The 23491-nt window shown below is 39.8% G+C and overlaps 2 gene segments (V, D, J or C); both read right to left on the reverse strand.

Moving 5' to 3' along the window:
- Nucleotides 1–11412: 11412 nt before the first annotated feature.
- Nucleotides 11413–11926, reverse strand: LOC132656271 (T cell receptor alpha variable 9-2-like). The segment is given in 2 exon segments: nt 11413–11753; nt 11869–11926. Coding segments are annotated over 2 exon segments (399 nt in total).
- Nucleotides 11927–20350: 8424 nt separating this feature from the next.
- Nucleotides 20351–20981, reverse strand: LOC110544799 (T cell receptor alpha variable 13-1-like). The segment is given in 2 exon segments: nt 20351–20766; nt 20930–20981. Coding segments are annotated over 2 exon segments (468 nt in total).
- Nucleotides 20982–23491: the final 2510 nt, after the last annotated feature.

Here is a 23491-nt window from a genome sequence, read left to right on the forward strand (position 1 = left end):
TTTCTTTGATGAAAAGAAGTAACTACACTTAGCTGTGAGTATAAAGATAAGATTTAGATTGTAGTAAGAACTTATGCTCATCTGGTAAAGCAGTGGTAATAAACTATTTTCTAAGGTCTATGATACCATCAGTCCCAGGAAGCTGGCTACGTTTCCGGTACTAGGCATGATTTTCCTCAAGAGTGGACCTTAACTTCAAAATAGACAGCAACTGGTTGCCAGTCACCTGTGAGTGCCATTTATTTCATCTTTATGGTTTTCTTGTCGTACTGGTAATTGTCATGGTTCACAGATGTTGCCCTGGGTAAGCAGGTTTGTCTCTTGGAAGCTTGCATAGTATTTTCTAAACTCAAAAGAGCTAGACCACAGGAAAGGGCTCTTCAGGTCAGATCCAGGAAGAATCTTTCAAGTTCCGAGTACAAAGTATAGGGTGGCTTTAGCAATAGCTCATCCTCAAACTTGAGAGGCAACCAAGGTCTACATCAATAATCTATATTGTTTTGGAAGTCACATGAACAAACTACCCTGGTAAGCAATTCAAACAGAGGTTTCTCATGCCTGATACTGTTGTTTTTCTTAGACTATGGCTCTTATGGGGAGAACTGTCAGCCCAAGTGGCTTAATGTCCTTTAAAATAAGGGTATCTTTAGATATAAAGGACTACATATCTTATTCCTTTACTGATAAGTATCATTGTATTAATATACATATTATATATTATCTTATTAAGATATCTTTATTACTAAAATAATAATATATTATTATCTATATTATTAAGATAATAATATAGATTGCTTAATAAGATAATGTATTAATTTAAGATATCTGTAACTAAAATATGTATATATTATAAATATATAATGCATATGCATATATTATATATTATTATTTTAGGTAAATTATAATTCCTTGAGCCATTATCAAACTATTTTGGTGTTGATGTTTCTCTTTTTTTAACATTATATTATTATTATTATTAATTACACTTTATTCATTTTATATCCCCCCATAAACCCCTCCCTACTCCCCTCCCTACCCCACCCTTCCCCCACTTTCTGCATGCATGCTCCTCCCCAAGTCCACTGATAGGGGAGGTCCTCCTCTCCTTCCTTCTGATCTTAGTCTATCAGATCACATCAGGAATGACTGCATTGTCTTTTTCTGTGGCCTGGTAAGGCTGCTCGCCCCTCAGGGGGAGGTAATCAAAGAGCAGGCCAATCAGTTTATGTCAGAGGCAGTCCTTCCCATCACTATGTAACCCACTTGGACACTAAACTGCCATGGGCTACATCTGTGCAGGGGTTCTAGGTTATCTCCATGAATAGTCCTTGGTTGGAGTATGAGTCTCTGGGAAGTTCCCTGTGTTCAAATTTTCTTGTTTAGTTGCTCTCCTTGTGGAGTTCCTGTCCTCTCCAGCTCTTGCTATTTCCCACTTCTTACATAAAATTGCATTCAATTTGCCCAACAGTTGGCCATCAGGCTCAGCATCTGCTTTGATAGTCTGCAGGGCAGAGGCTTTCAGAGGCCCTCTGTGGTAGGTTCCTAGGTTGTTTCCTGTTTTCTTCTTCTTCTGATGTCCATCCTCTTTGCCTTTCAGGATGGGGATTGAGCGTTTTAGGTAGGGTCCTCTCTTTTGCTTAGTTTGTTTAAATGTAACGATTTTAGTGGGTTCATCCTTTATTGTATGTTTATATGAGTGCATATATACCCTGTGTTTTTTTGCGTCTAGGAGAACTTACTCAGGATGATCCTTTCCAGGTCCCACCATTTACCTGCAAATTTCATGATTACCTTATTTTTCATTGCTGAGTAATACTCCATTGTATAGATGTACCACAATTTCTACATCCATTCGTCAGTTGAGGGGCATCTGGGCTGTTTCCAGCTTCTGGCTATTACAAATAAAGCTGCTACAAACATGGTTGAGCCAATGTCCTTTTGTGTACTTGAGCCTCTTTTGGATATATGCTTAGGAGCGGTATGGGTGGATCTTGAGGAAGCGCTATTCCTAGTTGTCTGAGAAAGCACCAGATTGATTTCCAGAGTGGTTGCACAAGTTTACATTCCCACCAGCAGTGGAGAAGGGTTCTGCTTTCTCCACAACCTCTCCAGCATGTGTTGTCACTTGAGTTTTTGACCTTGGCCATTCTGATGAGTGTAAGGTGAAATCTCAGGGTTGTTTTGATTTGCATTTCCCTAATGGCTAATAAGGTTGAACATTTCTTTAAAAGCTTCTCTGTCATTAGATATTCCTCTACAGAGAGTTCTCTGTTTAGCTCTGTTCCCCATTTTTAAGTGGATTACTTGGTTTGTTGCTTTTCAGCTTCTTTAGTTCTTTATATATACTGGATATTAGCCCTCTGTCAGATAGAGGGTTGGTAAAGATTCTTTCCCAATCTGTAGGCAGTCACTTTGTTTTGATGACAGTATCCTTTGCTTTACAGAAGCTTTTCAGTTTCATGAGGTCCCATTTATTGATTGTTACTCTTAGAGCCTGTGCTGTTGGTGTTCTGTTCAGGAAGTTCTCTACTTTTCTAGCCAATTTAATGTGTCTGGTTTTATGTTGAGGTCTTTGATCCACTTGGACTTCAGTTTTGTGCAGGGTGATAAGTATGGATCTATTTGCATTTTTCTGCATGTGCACATCCAGTTAGACTAGCACCATTTGATGAACATGCTATCTTTTTTCCATTGTATGGTTTTGGCATCTTTGTCAAAAATCAGGTGTCCATAAGTGTGCTATTTCTGGGTTTATTTCTGGGTCTTCTGTTCAGTTCCATTGATCCACCATTCTGTTTCTATGCCAGTACCATGCAGTTTTTATAACTGTTGCTCTATAGTACAGCTTGAGATCAGGGATGGAGATACCTCCAGAGGATCTTTTATTGTAGAGGATTGTTTTAGCAATTCTGGGTTTCTTGTTATTCCATATGAAGTTGAGAATTTTTCTTTCCAGGTCTGTAAAGAATTGTGTTGGCAATTGATGGGAATTGCATTAAATCTGTAGATTGCTTTTGGTAAGATGGCCATTTTTACTATGTTAATCCTGCCAAGCCATGAGCATGGGAGATCTTTCCATCTTCTGATATCTTCTAATTCTTTCTTCAGAGACTTGAAATTTTTTTCATACAAGTCTTTGACTTGCTTGGTTAGGGTTACACCAAGGTACTTTATGTCATTTGTGGCTATTGTGAAGGGTGTTGTTTCCCTAATTTCTTTCTCAGCCCTTTTGTCTTTTGTATACAGGAGTGCGACTGATTTTTTTGAGTTAATTTTGTATCTGGCCACTTTGCTGAAGGTGGTTATCAGCTGTAGGAATTCCCTGGTAGAGTTTTTGGTGTCACTCACGTATACTATCATATCATCTGCAAATAGCGATAATTTGACTTCATCTTTTCCAATCTGTATCCCCTTGATCTCCTTCAACTGTCGTATTGCTCTAGCAAGGACTTCCAGCACTGTGTTGAAGAGATATGGAGAGAGTGGGCAGCCTTGTCTTGTCCCTGATTTTTGTGGGATTGCTTTAAGTTTCACTCCGTTCAGTTTGATGTTGGCTATAGGCTTGCTTTATATCACCTTTACTATGTTTAGATATGTGCCTTGTATCCCTGATCTCTCTAATACTTTAAACATGAATGGATGTTGGATTTTGTCAGATGCTTTTTCAGCATCTAGGGAGATTATCATGTGATTTTTTTTCTTTCAGTTTGTTAAAATGGTGTATCACATTGATGGATTTCTGTATATTGAAATACCCCTGCATACCTGGGATGAAGCCTACTTGGTCATAGTGGATAATATCTTTGATGTGTTCTTGTATTCGTTTTGCAAGTATTTTGTTAAATATTTTTGCATCAATGTTCATAACCGAGATTGGCCTGAAATTCACTTTCTTTGATGGGTCTTTGTGAGGTTTAGGTACCAAGGTGACTGTGGCTTCATAGAATGAGTTTGGTAATGTTCCTTTTGTTTCTATTTTGTGGAATAGTTTGAAAAGAATTGGAATTAGCTCTTCTTTGAAGGTCTGGTAGAATTCTGCCCTGAAGCCATCTGGTCCTGGGCTTTTTTTGGATGGGAGACTTTTGATGAACGCTTCTATTTCCCTGGGGGATATAGGACTATTTAATTGATTAACCTGGTCCTGATTCAGCTTTGCTAAGTCAAATCTATCAAGAAAATTGTCCATTTCATTTAGATTTTCAAATTTTGTGGCATATAGACTTTTGAAGTAAGTCCTAATGATTGTTTGGATTTCCTCAGTGTCTGTAGTTATGTCCCCCTTTTCATTTCTGATTTTGTTTATTTGGATGGTGTCTCTCTGCCTTTTAGTTAGCTTGGCTAAGGGTTTGTCTATCTTGTTTTCTCAAAGAACCAGCTCTTGGTTTCATTGATTCTTTGAATTGTTTTATTTGTTTCCAATTGATTGATTTCAGCCATGCAGCCGTCTACTCCTTCTTGGTTTGTCTGTTTCTTATTTTTCTAGGGTTTTTAAGTGAGCTATTAAGTTGCTTGAATGAGCTGTCTTGAATTTCTTCTTGAAGGCAATTAGTGCTATGAACTTTCCTCTTAGCACTGCTTTCATTGTGTCCCACAAGTTTGGGTATGTTGTATCTTCATTTTCATTGATTTTTAGAAAGACTTTAATTTCTTTCTTTATTTCTTCCCTGACCCAGCTGTCATTTAGTAAAAAGTTGTTCAGTTTCCATGTGTGTGTAGGCTTTTTGCTATTTCTGTTATTATTGAGGTCCAGCTTTATTCCATGATGATCAGACAAGATACAAGGGATTATTTCAATCTTCTTGTATCTGTTGAGGCTTGCTTTGTGACATCTATATGTTCTATTTTAGGGAAGGTTCCATGAGGTGCTGAGAAGAACATAAATTCTTTCGTGTTTGGGTGTAAAATTCTGTAAATGTCTGTTAGGTCCATTTGATTCATGACCTCTGTCAGAGACATTGTTTCTTTGTTTAATTTCTGTTTTGTTGACCTGTCCTTTGTTGAGAATGGGGTATTGAAGTCTCCCACTATTATTATGTGGGGATCTATATGTGGTTTAAATTTTTTCAATGTTTCTTTAATAAATGTGGGTGCTCTTGTATTCGGGGCATAGATGTTCAGGATTGTGATGTCTTTCTCGTGGAATTTTCCTTTGATGAGTATGAAGTGTCCTTCCCCATCTTTTTTAATTCATTTTGGTTGAAAGTATATTTTATCAGATATTAGAATTGCTACTCTTTGCTTCTTGGGTCCGTTTGCTTGGAAAGTCATCTTCCAACCCTTTACCCTCAGGTAATGTCTATATTTGTGACTTAGGTGTGTTTCTTTTTTTTTCAATGCAGTTTATTCAGGAACCTTGAACAATCATCTGACCCTGGGGAAAGCCAGCCCACAGCTTAAATAGCCTCTGGGTAGCCAACCCCAGCATGCCACGTGGGAAATGCAGATAGGTCCACATACATGGAAGCAAGCCAGATCCTCCCCCGTAGCCAAATGTGGAGTTGTTCGTGACAGAGAGCACTCACCATCGGGAAGGTGGAAGGCAGAAAACAGCTCCATCTTTAAGGCGTGGCATTACGCAGCTCTCTACAGTTCCCCCTTTTTGTTTTAGACACATCAGGCAAGAGTAGAGGTCTGATCTTTGATATTAGAAATAAATTGGGATGTTCATTTAGATGTCATCCACCCAAAGAGCATTAGACCCGTCTGATACCTTTTTCTCAGAGGCAGGACCTGGGGCATCAACCCGCATGCAATCAGACATGCTCTTCTCTGGGTCGAAAGCAGCTGACCCTGAGTGCAGTGCTTAGACTCGCATCCTGAGGGTAACATTTTAGCTTTTTATGGTAGCCAACCATGCTTGGAGAGACTGTCCTGCTTCAATGGCTGTAAAGGCCTGAATGGTCATGGGTGCATTATGCTGTTGTGAGACTCTAATCTTGCATATACACCATAGGCAAACGAAGGAGACCAACACCAGAAGGCCTGCTAACACTCCCATGCCCACCCATTCCTTCAGATGATTCATGGCTGCAGCAATCCATGATGATAATCCTGTGGCTAGTCCTGCGTCCACTCTGGTAGAATTTACCATGACAATGGCCACTCTCAGCTGCTCCATCATAGTATCGAATTCTCCAGTCCAGTTACCTAAAATATAGCTAGACAATTATTTAGACAGATTTGCAGCACAGGAAAAATTCTCATGTTAGTTGTTTTTCTTGTATGCAACAGATTGCTGGGTTTGTTTACGTATCCATTCTGTTAATCTCTGTCTCTTTATTGGAGAGTTGAGTCCATTGATGTTGAGAGAGGTTAATGATCAGTGGCTGTTAGATCCTTTGATTTTGATGTTGGCTGTGGTCATCAGGTTGTGTGCTTGGTTGCTTTTTGTTTTACTGTAGTAAGGTTAATTATTTTCTGTGTTTTCTTGAAAGGAGCTAATTTTTTTGGGTTGTATTTTCCCTTCCAGTGTCTTCTGTAATGCTGGATTTGTGTGTAGGTATTGTTGAAATTTGTTTTTGCCATTGAATATCTTGTTTTCTCCATCTATGAGGACTGATAGCTCTGCAGGGTATAGTAGCCTGGGCTGACATTTGTGTTCTCTTAGGGTCTGCATGATATCTGTCCAGGCCCTTCTGGCTTTCATAGTCTCTGTTGAAAAGTCAGGTGTGATTCTAATGGGTTTGCTCTTATATGTTACTTGGCCTTTTTCCCTTGCAGCTTTTAGTATTTTTTCTTTTTTCTGTATACTTACTGTTTTGATTATTATGTGGCGGGAGGATTTTCTTTTCTGGTCAAATTTGTTGGGTGTTCTGTAGGCTTCATGTATTCTTATTGGCCTCTCCTTTAACTTGGGGAAATTTTCTTCAATGATTTTGTTGAAAATATTTTCTGGGCCTTGGAGAAGGAAATCTTCTTTTTCCTCTATACCTATTATTCTTAGGTTTTGTCTTTTCATATTGTCTTGCATTTCTTGGACAGTAAGTGTCAGGAATTTTTTGGATTTAATGTTTTCTTTGACAGATACATTGATTTCTTCCATTGTATCTTCTACACCTGAGATTCTTTCTTCCATCTCTTGTAGTCTGTTGTTTATGCTTACCTCTGTAGTTCCTGTTTTCTTCCCTAGGTTCTTCCTCTCCATTATTTCCTCCATTTGTGTTTTCTTAATTTTCCAATTCTATCTTCAGGTCTTGAGTTGTTTTGTTTACTTCCTTCACTTGTCTGATTGTACTTTCCTGTTTTTCTTTTAGTTCCTTCAATTCTGTTTCTTTTATTTCATTCAGTGATTTAAGCATTTCCTTTCTAAAGGCCATAAACTGTTTGGCTTCAGCTTCCTCTATTTCTTTACTGATGGCAATATTCTGTTTGAGTTTATCTTCCTCTATGTCTTTACGTATCTTATTTGTTTCCTGTGTTATCATCTTCTTGAACATAGTTGTTAGGTCATCTTCTTGGATTTCAGTTATGCTGGGGTGTCCAGGGCTACTTGCCCCTGGGTAACTGGGTTCTGTAGATGCCATATTGCTCTGTCTTTTTTTGCTTGAGCTTTTACACTGTCCTCTACCCATTGTGCTATCTTAGGTGTTTGGGGTTATTTTCTGGTGGTTCCTGGGGACCCTGTGGTAGAGAGAATCCCCTTTGCAGAAAGCTGGTTTTTCCTGAAGGATGTCTTCTCAGCTTTTTGGGTATAGTCCCTGGATGGCTGGCGTTTTTTCAAGAGTTGCTGCTGCTCACCTCAGGGATAGAGACCTGAGTGGTAACTGTGGTCTTTGTTAGTCGAGAGGGTTCTCCTCTCACCCAGGGAAGTCCTGAGGACAGCTGCCCTGTTTCTGGGTTTCTTGCTGTAAATTTAATGATCAGCTGCTGTGACTCAGTTGGACATCTGGTGCACAGCAACTGTTTGTGCCTGTGTCTGGAGCACAGCTGAGTGATGGTGGCTCGGCCCCGCTGGTCTGCTAGGCTTTTTCCAAGGAAGGATTGGGTGATTTAAGTCAGTACAGTTTCCTTCCTTTACTGTGGATTCTTTGGAGACAGGGACTCCCAGTCTTTTTGCCCTGGTGCGCACTGCTCAGTCTTCGCCCGCGGGCTGGCCATAGAAACTGCCTGTGTCTGGACCACAGCTGAGTGATGGTGGCTCAGTCTCTGCCAGCTGTCTGGTGTGCAGAAACTGCCTGTGTCTGTCTTTCTGGCCTTTGGGAGCCAGGGTGTTTCCCTAAGCTGGGTAATTTTCTGGGGACCTTTTCAGGCTGGGGGTGTCGGCTGAGTGCTCTGAGATCAGACCAGCTGTTTCCCTCCCTGTTTGTTTGCACTGGACAGTGAAACTCATTCACTGGTGCCCTGGTGCCCACAGTTCTATCTCAGGTGGTGAATCAGGCGCACAGGCAAGGCTCTGTGCAGAAGCCTGGGTCCCAGGCTCTGGCTCCGGGCTGGCACCTGGGGCGCCCTTGGAACCTGAGTCTTTTCCGGGGGAAGTCTGTGTGACCTAAGGTTGATCCCAATCGTTTCCTGCACTGTGAGGTTATCTCTCGACGGAAAATTCCAGTCTCTAATAGTGTGGTGCACACGGTTCAGTCTGGGACCGTGACCAGAGACACTGGCTTGTGGCTCTGGGCTGGGGCTGGTGCTGGCAGCAGGAAGACAAGTGTCAGGTGGAACCGGGATCTCTTCCGAGGTTTAGCCGGGTGAGTTAAAAGCTGATTGAATCCCCTAACGTGGGGTATCCTCTCACCTGGGAAACACAATCACAGTGTTTTATGGCCGTGAGTTCTGATTGCTGGTCACTATGCTGATCCTGCTGTGCTGCTGGTCAGAATGAGAGTCCTTCCGGTGCCGCCATCTTGCCCTGCCTCTTGATGTTTCTTATTATTTATTGAGTTCAAATCCTGGCTAGTCCACAGTATTTCATTCAGCCACTTATTTGTGTTTTCTTGAATCAATCAAGATTTCGTTTATGTCCACCATGAATTTTTTCAGTGTGTTTTCAGGAATTTGTAGATTCCTCTGTCATCTTCACTGTTATTTTTTGATTCAGTGTCTCCAGTTTCACATAAATTCCTCTCACTGGGGATGACTAGGACAAGTTGGTGATTTGGGGAGGCAGCATACTGTGCTGGGTTTTATTATTATTGTGTTTTGCCTATGAGATCTTCCATCTAGAATTAGGGTGATGGTTGTGTCTTTGATATAAGATTTTAGCTCACTGAATGCTGTATCCTGAGTTGAAGCTACAAGGTGATGAATTGGAGAGTTGAGAAATCACATAGGAATCACATAGGAGTGGAATCACATAGGAGCTTGCTCACTCTTACTGAGGAAGACCACAGGGACTGAGACTTTGAAGACAGAGTTCCTGGGTGGAAGGTGATGGGCTTGTGTGGTGTCTGGCTCTCCTATCCTGAGACCAACCCAGTGGACTGGGGCCCTGGCAGTAAAGGTCTTGCGATGTGAGCAGAAAGATACACTGGAAATATTGAACTGAAAGAGTTAAGGCTCTCAAGAGTGGTCTGCCTGGCCTGTTCATGAAGGTTAGAATATGTATTCACTTATGGACATTGCTTATCACTTTTGTTGACACACGTGTATAAACCTATGATTTACTACAATAATACAAACTCCTGTGAAATTAGTCCTGCACATTCAGATGACTAGTGAGTGTGGAAAGAGCCTAATATTCACAGCAGAGAGAGAGAGAGAGAGAGAGAGAGAGAGAGAAAAGAAGATAGTTTTAATCAGCCCACCTGCCATAATAGTAACCTTTAACCAAATACTTTTAAAATCATATCGCTAGAGTGAGGTTTTATGATCATTTGTAGGAGACACAATTTCATATCAACTTTCCTGGTCCTCTGGTGTCTTCAGTCCTTACACTTCGTCTTCCGTGCTGTTTCCTGAGACTTAAGCAAAGGAGTTAAGTTGGAAAGGTATTGATGATGACTGGGCACCTCACTTGTTTTCTGAACCTAAAAAAGACCTGAAGAAGTGCAACATCAATAGACTAGCTAACATGGAAAGGGGAATTCTCACGAAGCCCCAACCATAAACAAACAACTCCAGGCAAGTAAGAAGTGCTGAGAGTAAGAAACAAACCTCCACTGTATGGATCCCCTAATTGGTTACCATCAGCAAATAATCAGTCCTGAACCAGCTGCCCCCTTTGCTGGGATTAGACCTCTTTCAGATGTAAGGTGGGTGAAGATCTTTTCCCAGTCTGTAGGTTGTCATTTTGTTCTGATGACAGTGTCCTTTGCCTTATAGAAGCATTTCAGTTTTATGAGGTCCCATTTATTGATTGTTGATCTTAGAGCCTGTGCTGTTGTTATTTTGTTCAGGAAGTTGTCTCCTGTGCCAATGAGGTCAAGACTCTTCCTCACTTTTTCTTCTAACAAATTTAGTGTAATTGTTTTTATGTTACAGTCTTTGACCCAGTTGGAGTTTAGTTTTGTGCAGGGTGATAAATATGGGTCTATTTGCATTTTCTACATGTAGAACAGCACCATTTGTTGAAGATGCTGTTTTTTTTTTCCATTGTATGTTTTTTTTTTTTGTCAAAATTAAGTTTCTGTAGGTATGTGGGTTTATTTCTGGGTCTACAATTTTATACCATTGATCCACCAGTCTGTTTCTATGCCAGTACCATACTGTTTTAATTACTGTTGCTCTCTAGTACAGCTTGAGATCAGGGATGGAGATAACCTCCAGAAGATCTTTTATTGTACAGGATTGTTTTATCAATTCTGGGGATTTTGTTTTTCCATATGAAATTGAGCATTGTTTTTTCAAGGTCTGAAAATATGTTTGCCCTCCCCCAAGCACTGAAACTCTTCTGAGGCAAGCCAGAGAACCAGCTGCCCCCTTTGCTGCACAGAGTTCAACTTCCATTCCACCTATGTTCTCCTGTTCCAACTTTGCTTCTCCTCTTGTGTTTGAGCCTCAGCCTGATCCTATTAACAACAGAAAAGTGCTATTTTTATGCCCTGCAAGCCCCTTTGTTCTGCGTGCTTGCGCTACAGGCCTGGCTCTGTCCTCCTTTCTTCTTTTCCTTCCTTCTCAATAGGAATCCCAGGACTGAGGACACTGGGCTCTCCTGTCACTTCTCCCTCCATAGTTTCAGAAGAAATTATTTAGAAGCCTCTTTTCCTGGCACAAATAAAATACAGATAGTTCTACCAAAGAGCTGTGGAAGAACACATGGAGGACAAGCTTCCTTACCCACAGCTTTGCTGTGAGGCATGAGGCACATGCTCTTGCATCAGATTTTGGGTCAGTTCCAGTCTAGACTTGAATATGGAAGAGCCTACTTCTTGCTCTTCTGCTGTAGATATTTGTGTGATGTTTGTGCCAATTAGAGAAACATAGAGGCACACAACACAATGAAGAAACAAAGCGATTGGAGAGGCAGGAGCCCAGCATTCAGCTGCTGAGTTTGTGCTCAGCTCCCCCTGCAGTGTCTGCCACTGTGTCACCCAGAGCACAGTAGTACACAGCCGAGTCTGACTCCTGCACCGAGGCTTTCTGCAAGTGGAAGGAGGTGGTTCCTCTATCATATGTGGCTTCAAACCCTCTGCTGCTTCCCTTCTCACCAGCTGTGATGACTTTCAGGAGGAGCTGGGGGCCTTCTCCAGGATACTGCACATACCAGAACAGGGCTGGGTAACCTGAGGCTGAATAGTTGCAGTGTATAGTAAGAAATTCGTCTTCTGAGAGGACCATTTGACCTTCTGTCTGAGTCACTGAGTCTCCGTGGGTCCTTGCTGGGAAAAAAACAAAAAGAAAAACAAAACAGATATATGGATATATTCAGGGCTCCAGATTTTTTTTTTTTTTTCTGATATAAAAAAGGAAAAGGTTTAAGGTCACTTTACTTACTGAGCATGAGAAGTACCACAGTCACGAAGCCCGGAGAAGAGTTCAACTTTAGTGCCATCTCCTCAATGTTCTCAATTTGTGAAAACACTGAGAAACAGTCTAAACTTAAGTTCTCACAGGAAATGCTATAGCGTTAGGATGCTGCGCCCTCTGGTGGCCAGAGAGTAACCTAAGTTAAATGTAGCAAAATTTGCTGGAAGACACTAGAAAGAAGGAACAATTAGTTTGGGTTGAGGGATCTCTGGTAGGTCAACAGTCATATTTTCTCTGTTCTAAGAGAATGACAATTTTAAGAAAATTCTTATTAATGTTTTTTCAGAAAAGAAATCACACACTCCCCCCCCAAAAAAAAAATAGTCAATATTTCTAAATTTCAGGAAAAGTGAAGAAACACATAAGTTATTGAACTCTATGGAGTGACCTGAATTTTTGAAAATCGTTCTGCTTCATGATTTCCTTGTTTTTAATAGCCGAGTAGTATTCCACTGTGTAAATATGCCACAATTTCCGTATCCATTCATCCTTTGTGGGACATCTGGTTGCTTCCAGATTCTGTGCATTACAAATACAGCTGCTACGAACATAGTTGAGCAAAGGTCCTTGATGAATGGTGGGGCATCTTTTGGGCATATGTCCAGGAGTGATATAGCTAGATATTGAGGTAATTTGGGCAGAGCGTGGGGAAATGGATAGAAGCACATGGAGAGGGCAGGAGCCCCACAAGGAGACCAAAAAGGCTAAAAAACCTGAGCCCAGGGGAGACCTGCAGAGAATGATGCACCAACCAAGGACCATGCATGGAGAGGATCTTGACTTCCTGTTCAGATTGGCAGCTCAGTCTGCATGTGGGTTCCTGAGTAAGGAGAGCAGGGGTTGCCTCTGCCATGAACTCAGTTGCCTTCTTTTTGATCACTTGGCCCTGGTGACGCAGCCTTGGGAGACAACAGAGGAAGAGGATCTAGGCACTCCTGATGAGACTTGATAAGCTATGGGCAGAAGGCAGAGGAAGAGAACACTCCCTTTCAGTGGACTAGAGGAAGGGAATAGGAGATAAGAGGAAGAAAGGGTGGGACTGAGGAGTTAAGGGATGAGGCTTCAATCGGGATATATAATGAACAAACTTTAAAATTAAAAAAAAAAATTTAAATAGTTCTGCTTCTCCCTTAGAACATTTCCTGCTAGCATAAACTGACTTGCTCTCTGAGCTAAGTTTACATAACAGACTTCACTTTCTGTCTTCACTCACACTGAGCTTCTCCCAGTGTTCAGATTAAGCTCCATGTATTTAAAATATAAATCTCTTTCCTTGCTACTACTAAGAACATTCTGGGATTCAATGCAATAACAATACACATTCTTCCAGTTTCTTGTTACCATTTTTACAATTGTTTGCATATGATTGTTTAAACATCATTTGTGGCCATTGTTTTAATTGTCCTTATGGGTCATTTTATATCCTAAAACAGAACTAAATAACAAAATCTTTGTTACACATCACTTACATTTTCAACTTCTTTCAACATCACAGTGAAGTATACCAGGTAATGCCCATGAACATTACAACCTCTCTGCTTTAATAGAGAAATGGATTTAAGAAGTAAGCCATGTTTCTCTCTCATGGCATTATCAGTTGTGTGTGGGGAATGGACCATTCAGAATGGACTTGCTCTTTTAGGGCACGGGTACACAGAACCCCAGGGGAATAGGAAAAAAAAATTGCAGCTTGAGCTACCATCCTGGTCTTTCTAGTTCCGAATTTGGTTTGTTTGCTTATTGGTGTTTTGAGATTATTATGTAATCACAATAGGTCTCCCTTTCCATTCTTCCCTCCAAACACTCCCATGTGCCTACTCTTTCCACTCTCCTTCAAATCTGCAGCCTCTTTTTTTTCTTTTTTTAAAAAACTAATTGTTGTTGCATGCATTGTTGTAAGCGGTGATTAATATTTACTATTGGTTTATCTTCTAGTAATGCTGCTGTTAATCCTCAGCAGCTGTATAACCAAATCACCACACAGAGACTGGGTTTTTAGTTAACCTAGAACACAATGCTGGGCAATATTTACTCCCTCCTAAACTTCCAAGCCCTCAGTTTCCTAACATTTAGATTTCCCACATTATACTTGCTTTTTGTGAAATCTTAGTTCTGGTTTATGTTCAACATCCTCCAAGATCTCTCCTCCAGCTCTGCTCTCCTCACTCTCCCCTGCTCCTCCCACTCCTTTCCTGCTCTCTAGCTCCTCCCCTCTTTCCTATCCTCTGGCTCCTCCCATTGCACAACATTGTATCTAGTTGCTTTATTTTGTCCTGTTTACACAAGAGTTGAGACAGGATGCTTATAATGAGTATCACAATGTGATATCCGGATTGAAACCGGAGAGTTGGGGGTGGGGAAATCAGCATTTGAATTAACAAGGGTAAGGCATATACGTTTTAAAAGAACATTTTACCAACAATGCATATAAGGAGCTATTCCTAAATACAATATATGTTTGGTCCATCTAATGTTACGTGTGTGTATGTATGTTTTCAGAGGTGACTGTAAGACCTGGGGTCTCACAGCCCAGGAGTTCAATCGCGCCCTTCCCAGAAACTCCCCCAGACCAAGACTCGTTGCAAAAGCAAGAGGTTTATTAACCGTTGTACAACGGGGTCACCCCTGCTGGTCAGCAAAGAGTGGCACCGGGAGACAAAGGCCTTTAGGTTTTTAAAAGAAAAATTGCGGGAGATTTGAAGTTCTATTTTTGGCAATTTAGGATTGGATGAGGAAGCTATAAAGTAAGATAATTGGTTAGTCTTAGGTGTTCAAGCTTGGCCAGTCCTGCCAAGTATGGATGCAGCTGCAATTGAAGGTGGGGGTGGTTAGCTCATCCTTGAAAATTAGGGCTGCGGGCTCTTGGCTGGAGGTCAAAAGCTAATCATAAGAAGTCTAGGTTCGTTGCTAAGAAACGCTATCTCAAGGACAAGGGTCTGGTCCTTCTTTTGGTGAGTGAAGGACCATTGTTTGCTTGCCCTTTTTTTATATCTGTCCTCACGGATAGGGTCACATTTCTTCACTCTCTGGAAAGGTACTAAGAGGCTTTAGCTTAACCTGGACCTAAAACTCAAAACTATAGGCTTTAGAAGACATATAGGTTACAAAGTTAGCCTAACCCTTTCAGTGACCATTTGGCACTGGACAACCAAGTAGTGTGGTCTTCCTTGGGTAAGACCATCTCTCTCATTCTCAGCTTTCCTCAGTTACCTCTGCCTCTTTGTGTTGGGTTCAGTCTTCATGTGCTATTCCGTGTTGACTTTGGCATGTTCCTTAGTGTCACTCTTTTTCAGCTCACATTTCAATGGCCATGTTGATGAGATGTTACATGTTTAACTTCTGATATTAGTAGGACACAATTTTCAGCAAACTCCTGATTGTCATTTTCACAGTCATTCTATTTCCTCCTCTGCAATGTTCCCTGAGGCTCAGGTGCAGAGGTGGTTTTAGATGTATCCATTGGGACTGGGCTCCTCAACTCTTCATTTTCAATGGTGGTGGTATTCTTTAGTGGTTTCTATCTATGGGGTGAAGGCCACAACTCTAAGTGGATATAGGACAATTGTTTATAGATTACTGTTAGTAATTATGCTGGTTTCATAAAACAATGGTCATAGATTCTCCACTACTAACCACGACTTCACTTGCACTGAATAAGTTTCTAGTGCCAGATGCGGCTTCCTTATGGTGGAGTGGGTCTTCAGTCCAATTAGAGATCTTTTGGATCCTGCTAATGTGTGTACCATTACTGCAGTTGTAGGATCACTGTGCCATATTGATTGCTGATATGGCTCATAGGCATCATAGCTGAGTAGGACTCTTGGTTGCCTTTCTCCTCTGGAATCTTGAATGGAACTTTCTTGTACCAAGAAAAATAGTCCTCTGGAGAGGGCATTCAGGTCAGTTTTAGCTTAGTGGTTTCTGGAACCTGTGTGTGAAGTGACTGGTCTCTTCAGCAATAGGCACTCACTACCTTTGGGGGTAACCAAGGTCAACAGCAATGGGCTGTATGTTTTAGGAGTCCCTTGAAAATCCCTGGGCACCAACTTAAAACAGGGTTCTTATGTATGGCATTGGAGTTTTCCTTAGGTGGTGTTTGGCTCTTGAAGGAGGCACCATCAAACTATGTGGAAACAATTATTAAAACCATGTATATGCATGTTTATGTATATATAATACATTTTATATATTTATAATATATAATTATATAATATATGGACATCATAATTATATATTAAGTATATAAACATGTGTGAATATATATAGAATCATATATATATATATATATTACAGGGGTGATTTTTTTAGGCAAGTAGTTAATAATATCATTCCTTCTGGTATTTTCAGACAGTTTGCCTTTCTGGGTCTGAATTTCCTTAGTCAATATAATCTTTTTTTTTTCTTCTATTTACCTACAAAGTTCCTGATTTCATTTTTTCTTTACAGAGTGTCCCATAGTATTTTTGTACCACATGATCATTATCATTCGTGTGTTGTATATTTAGATTGTTTTCATTTTCTGCCTATTGTGAATAAAGCAACAATGAACATGACAGAATAAGTGTATGAGTGTATGTGGAGTGGTACATGAAGTCCTTTGGCACAAGCTGAAGCGTAGTGTGGCTGGGTCATATGAGATATTAATTTTCAGCCTTTTGATAATCATCCACACTGATTTTAATGGTGGATGCACCAATTTGCAATCCCATCCACAGTGAACAAGGATTGCCTTTTTCCAGTATCCACTCCAGCACTTGTTTTCAGTGTTTCCATGGATATTTGTTGAAATCTCAAAATTGTTTTGATTTGTCTTGCTGTGATTTCTAGGGGCGATTAACAGTCTTTTTTCTGGATAGTTTTAGTAATATTTTTGTTGTTTCTTTTGCGAAGTCCCTATTCAGGTTCCAGGTCCATTTTTCAAATATGTCTTTTGGGGAGGTTCCTTTGTATATTCTGGATATACAGCCTGTTAAATGTATATCTGGCAAAGATTCATTCCCATTTTATGTGGTGCCTCTTTACCCTGTTGGTTGTTTCTTAACTGTGCAGAAGCTTTTTAGTTTCACAAATTCCTACTTTTCAGTTGTAGGCTTTAATTCTTGGACAACTGGCATCATATCAGAAAGTCCTTTCCCCTACATCATGTAGGTACTGGCTATATTTTCTTCTAGCATTTTCAATATTTTGCTTTGCCATTTATGTCTTTGATCAATTTAGAACTTTTTTTTGTGCTAGGTGGTTTCATACAGGTCTACTTTCATTCTTCTGCATGTAGACATCCAATTTTACCAGCACCATTTGTTGAAGATGTCTCCTCCTCTGCATCAAGTGTTTTTGGCATCTTCATCAAACATCAAGTGGCTGAAGTTACATAGTCTCAGGAAGGACTTCAGTTTTGTTCCATTGGTCTACATATCTGTTTTTATGACACTACCATACTGTTTTTGTTACTATTGCTCTCTAATATATCTTAAGATCTGAAATTGTAATGTCCACCAGCATTTTTCTTTTTCCTCATGCTTGTTTTGAATCAGTTCTTTTATGATTCTATATGAATTTGAGGATAGTTTTTTACCTTTCTCTACAGAATGAGATGAGAATACTGACTGGGGAAACCTTGAATGTCTAAATAGGTTTTGATATAATAGTCACTATAACAATGTCATTTTTTTTCTTAAAATTATTTATTCATTTATTTAATTTTAAAATTTTTTTCTGTTTTCTTTAAATATTTTTTAACATCAAAGCAATTTTTTCTACTTTTTCAAAAGTGTATAATTAATTATTTTACTCGTTTTTCTTAATTTAATTTAATTTTATTAATTATACTTTATTCAGTTTGTATTCCCCATAAGCCCCTCCCTCCTCCCCTCCCCCTTCTTCATGCACGCCCCTCCCTTCCTGAGACAATGTCAGTTTTACCAATCCAGAAGCATGGGTGTCTTTCCACTTTCTAATGATTTTTTTTTCCTATCTCCTTTTCAGAGGTTTAAAATTTCCTTTGTAGAGTTCATTCACTTTCTCAGTTAGGTTTATTCACAGATACTTTATTTCTTTAAAGTTATTGTGAATTGGAGTATGGCCATGACTTTTTTTGCATGTTTGAGGGTGGCTTATAAAAATCTATTAATTTGTGCAAATTGATGTTGGATTTTTTTATAATTTCTTTAAGTTTTCTGGTAGAATTTTGTGATATCTAATATATAGTATCCTGTCCTTGGCAAATATAGTTTGACTTCTTCTTTCCATATTTGTATCTCTTTAATTTCCTTCATTTGACTTATTGCTTCAACTAGTACTTTAAGCACAATATTGAAAAAGAATAGGGCTAGTAGACATCCTTGACATTTCTGACATCAGTGGGATTAGTTCAAGGTTCTCTTCATTTAGGACAGTGGTTCTCAACTTTTCTAATACAGTGACCCTTTAACACAAATCCTCATGTTGTGGTGAGCTACCCCCATCATAAAATCAAAATTATAGCTTCATAAACTGTAATTTTGCTACTGTTATGCATCATAATGCAAATCTCTGTGTTTTCTTCGTCTTAGGCAAGACCGAGAGGTCAAGAGTCCATAGGTCAAAAGCTGCTAATTTGAGGTGTTGGCTGTGGGTTTCTCCTATAAAGCTTTTATTATGTTGAAGTATGCTCCTTCTAGCCCTACATTCTCTATGACTTTTATCATGAAGTCATGTTGGATTTGGTCAAAGGCATTTTTCTGCATCTCTTGAGACAATCATGGAATTTTTGTCTTTTAGTCTATTTGTGTGTTGAATTGACTTCTGTATATAAAAACTTCCCTGCATTTCAGAGATAAAAGCAATGTGCTTGTGGTATATAATCTTTTTTATACGTACCTGTATTCTGTTTACAATTGTTTTATTGAGTTTTTGAGTCTGTGTTCACCAGGGATATTGTCTTATAATTTTACATTTTGTTGTTGTGTCCATACCTGGTTTGGGCATTAGAATGATAGTGGCATCAGAAAAGTTTGGGAGTACTCCTTCTCTTTCTATTTTCTTTAATTTGTTTAAGAAAAACTAGCTTTAGATCTTTAAATGTGTGATGAAATTCTGCTATCAGTATATCTGGTCCTGGACTTGTTTCTAATCTTGAAGGTTTTTCATTACTATTTCAAATTCTTCATTCCTCTTTGGGTCTGTTTGGATTTGTTCTTTCTTAGTTAATTTTGCTGGTTTGGATAATCTAGAAATTCATGCATTTCTTTTATGTTTTCCAGCTTAACAGAGTATACATTTTAAAAAATATTTCCTTAAACTACTGTGAATTTCTTTGGTGTCTGTTGTAATGTTTTCCTGTTCATTTCTGATCTTGATAATTTAGGTTATCTCTTTATTTCCTTTGCTAATTAAGCCAAAGATCTCAGAGAACCATCTTTTAGATTCATTGATTTTTTTTAAAAAAACATTGTTTGCTTTGTTTCTATTTCAGTGATTTCTGGTCCTTTTTTTGCTATTTCTTGCCATCAATTGTTTTTAGATTTTGCTTGTGCTTACCATCTTTTTGAGTTCTATCAGTAAGCAATTTACTTGTGCTTAAAAATTTTAATGTAGGTAATTAGGGGTATAAATTTACCTCATAGGACTGCTTTCAAGGTGTCTCAAAAGGCTTTGTTGTACTGTGTTTCACTTTAATTTAGTTCAAGAAATTCTTTTATTTGTTTCTTGATTCTCCCTGATCCCTTCATCATTTAGCGATGAACTGTTAATCTCCATGAGTTTGTGTATTAGTAGAGGTGTTTTTTTTTCTTGTGTGTGTGTGTGTGTGTGTGTGTGTGTGTGTGTGTGCATGTGTCAGATTTTAGGATAGAAATGGCGGCTTACTTCCTTTTCCCATTTGACCAGAATAGTTTTGTCCATTTACTCTACAGTAGCGTCTAACTTTAAAACTAAGATGTTTCTTGTTGACAGAAGACAGATGGATTTTTGTCTCTTGATGCATTCAGTTACATTGTGTATTTTGAGTGAATAACTGAGCCCAGTTACATAATAATGAACTCGGGAGATGAAATACCAACAAACAAAATAACCCAATTAAAAATGTGGCACAGAACTAAACGGAGAGTTATCAACAAAGGAATCTCGAGTGGCCAAGAAGCCCTTTAAGAAATGCTCAAATACCTTAGTCATGAGGTAAATGTGAACCAGGACGACTCTGACATTCCATCTTACACCAGTCACAATAACTGAGAACAAGATGTCGGGCAACAGCACATGTTGATGAGTAAAGAAAAGGAAACACTGTTCAATTGCTGGTGGGATTGTAAACTTGTACAACCATTTTGGAAATCAATGTTTTTTTTTTCTCAGAAAATTGAGTATATTTTAATTTTTAAAAGAAATTTAGGGAGAAAAAAAAGAAAGAGAAAACTATCCTAAATTGTCTGAGGGAGTTGAAGCTAACTTTCTTATTTCGTGTTTTTAATGTCTACATTATACTTGGCACTTGCAAACTAGCAATTGGCAAATGCTGCCTTGAAAGGCCTGTGACACAGGATGTGGACACAGCCCCATGGTTTGAGGACAGGCTGCAGGTGCCAGTGGAGCAGTGTGTACTCGCGGCACAGAAGTACATAGCTGAGTCTCCAGGCTGAGTGTCTGTGATGTGCAGGGAGAAGTGCTTGGCTTTCTTATCCAGTAAAACTGTGAGCCTTTGGTTCTGCTTTCTGTCCACATTTCCACGAATGTCCATGATGTACTGAGGACCCTTCTCAGGTTCTTGTTTGTACCAAGGGAAGTAGACTGAGGCACTGTCTGTGTACGTGCAGTTGATGACAGCTCTGGCTCCCTCCTGGACTCTCAGGATGGAAGGGTGCTGCTCTATCTGTTCTCCTTGGCTCATCCCTGTGCAGAAAGATGGAGAGAAAGGAGAAAGGTTGTCAGGTCATCACTTTCCAGGATTCTCTTTTTCCACAGCAACTAGAGAAAACTTGAATAAAACATAGATTCCCCTAGATGACTCAGAAATGCCCACTGGTTATTCTGAGGCCCTAAAATATTAACTCACCATCCTTCTGCAGCCACAGAAACATGAATAAAGTAGGAACACATGTCTTCATTGTTCTTATCAATGAAATTGAAATCCAGTGTTAACCGTGATGGCCGGAAGGTCAGCTATAGCTGCCAGGGTGTTGTTCTTTCTCAGTAACAATTCTAGCTCTGGAGTCTTCCCCTCACCAATGAGAAAAAGGCTGTGCATGTGCTTTAAGCCTACAGAGCCCACATACAAAGAAGCGAATTCTCTGCATCCTCCCCAGCATTTGGGATCTACTGCCACCTTGTGGTTGTATCTCTAACCAGTAAGGTTAAGTGTTTTCTGACCCTATGAAGGATTCAGACACAGTGAACAGCATTATGCCATATCAAGTGGGTTCTAGTACTGAGAAATCAAGAATGGTATTTGTACTCACTAGTTAAGCTGTTTCTTTTCTTTAAATGTAGTATAGGATATGTATAATGCTTCTTACATAAATGTATATGCATAATACATACACACACATATATGTATATATATATGTATGTATACATGTGATGTGTTCCTATATAAGGCTGTGTGACAGAGGGTGAGGAGAGAGACGTTTATTATGTCTAGAGCTGTATTTACTAAGCCCCTGTCATACTTCAGAATGCACAGATCATTTGTCAAGCATTCTGCCTTATCTTGGAGATAGATACTTAGGTCTATCTTTGTCCTCGTGAGTTAGTTCACTCATAAGAATGTTTTTTTCAGGTCTCTTGTGGGCTTTCAGTTACAAGGGGACAATGTTCTTTTATTTCAGTGAGTTCCTGTTGACAATACTGATATGCTATTTCTATGCTTGCATCTTTCCTTCCAAAGAAGTCAGCCTGGAATCACAAATACATTCAGCTACTCTTTGAAAAGTTCTCAGAAGACATTTGGTCTTGAGGATGGCAACATCTATGTGGCTCACAGCATCCAGTGTTGTAGACTGAATTACTGATAGAAAAGTAGTGTGGATCCTGGAGAATTGGCCAAGCCTTGAAAAAAAAAAAACACCTCAGGTTTCCTCCTTCCTGTGTACCCTCCCAGCATACCCCAAGGCCTGTCTAAGAGATTTCCTTCTCTTTGTGTCAACTGTGAGTTGATACCCCCTGAGAACCCTGTGTCCACACAGGCTTAGAAGCCTGTAGGCTACCCTCACTGTCACTCTTGTCCATCATTTAGGTTTCTCTAGTACCATCCACATCTCCTTAACAGAAGAGTTGAGGGGCCTAACCTCTTATTCCTCCTCCATTTACTAGAAACTCAATCGTACCTTGCTGCATTTTCTTTTCGTTCTCAACCACATTCCTTTGTGTCAAAAGCCAATAAAGACACACTCCACCTGGGAACCTGGTAGCCACACCCACCTGGAAAGAAAATGGTCCATTTTCACTCACCTCCATGTCCTACAGTGCAGTTTCTCTGGTTTCACTGTAAGCCCTGCAGCAGAGCACCTCAGGGCCCTGTCCTTCCTCTTTGCTTCCATCACATAGGGTCTCCACCAAGCCTTGCAGAGAACCTAGCTTCCCTAGTTCCTGCATAACCTATCAGTAACCCCTCTAGCACATCAACTTTTCATCCTGTCACTTTTCAATGTAGAAAAACACTTTCTGCCCATACTGGCAGGGACACAAGCAGGTTACTCACACTGTCCTTCCTGCTCTCTGTCACACTCTCTCTATTCTGACCCGAAGCCTGATAATAACCTGCTTAGAGAGGAAAAGTTACCCCTGATTCCACCATCCTCCCTGTCTTTTTAACTATCTATTCTATTTTTCCCCATTCAGGAAACCCTTCCCTTTCCTTTAGCTACCTACTCCGTATCTATCTTCTGTAGGTATACAGATTGTAGCAAGCCTATAGAAGGCTTAAAATCTAACATCCAAAGGTAAGAGAATACACACCATATTTGTCTTTGTGAGTTTAGTTTTTACCAACAGAGTCTCACGTAGAGAAGGCCTCATTCTCAGTAGTAGACGGCCAACTCAATGGTGTATTTCAGGATTTTTATTTTTTGTATCATAATGCTTTGTCTGGGCATAGTTTGCCATATCAGCCATTTACCTACAGATTATGTTTTCCAATTTCGTGTTCTTATGGATTTTCTGTGTGCACATGTCTCTGTGTGTGTATGTGCTTCACATTTTATTTGTCTTGTTTTGTTTTTCTATTTGCTATGTTTGGTTTGCTTATTTGCCTGTTTTTTTCTAGAAGAAAGGGAGAGAGAGAGAGAGAGAGAGAGAGAGAGAGAGAGAGAGAGAGAGAGAGACTAAAGAATGAAATTGGATGTGTGGAGATGGGGAGGATCTGGAAGGAGATGAGGGAGGGGATACAGAGACTAGAATATATTGTGTGGAGAAAATCCATTTTCAATTTAAAACCAAAAGGGAACAGCAGTGCTGCAGCCTGATTAGTTCTTGCTCAAAGTGCCAGTGTTTACACAGATTGGAGCTGTTGATTTTTGTTATTACACAGACTGGCCCATGTCCTTTACAGCCCCCACATGCTGAGCTGCAAGGGTTGATTTCCCTTGAGGTGATTGTTTCTGCCTGACTGAGGCAGAGA

The sequence above is a fragment of the Meriones unguiculatus genome, chromosome 9, assembly GCF_030254825.1.
Source record: "Meriones unguiculatus strain TT.TT164.6M chromosome 9, Bangor_MerUng_6.1, whole genome shotgun sequence".
NCBI classification, from domain to species: domain Eukaryota; kingdom Metazoa; phylum Chordata; class Mammalia; order Rodentia; family Muridae; genus Meriones; species Meriones unguiculatus.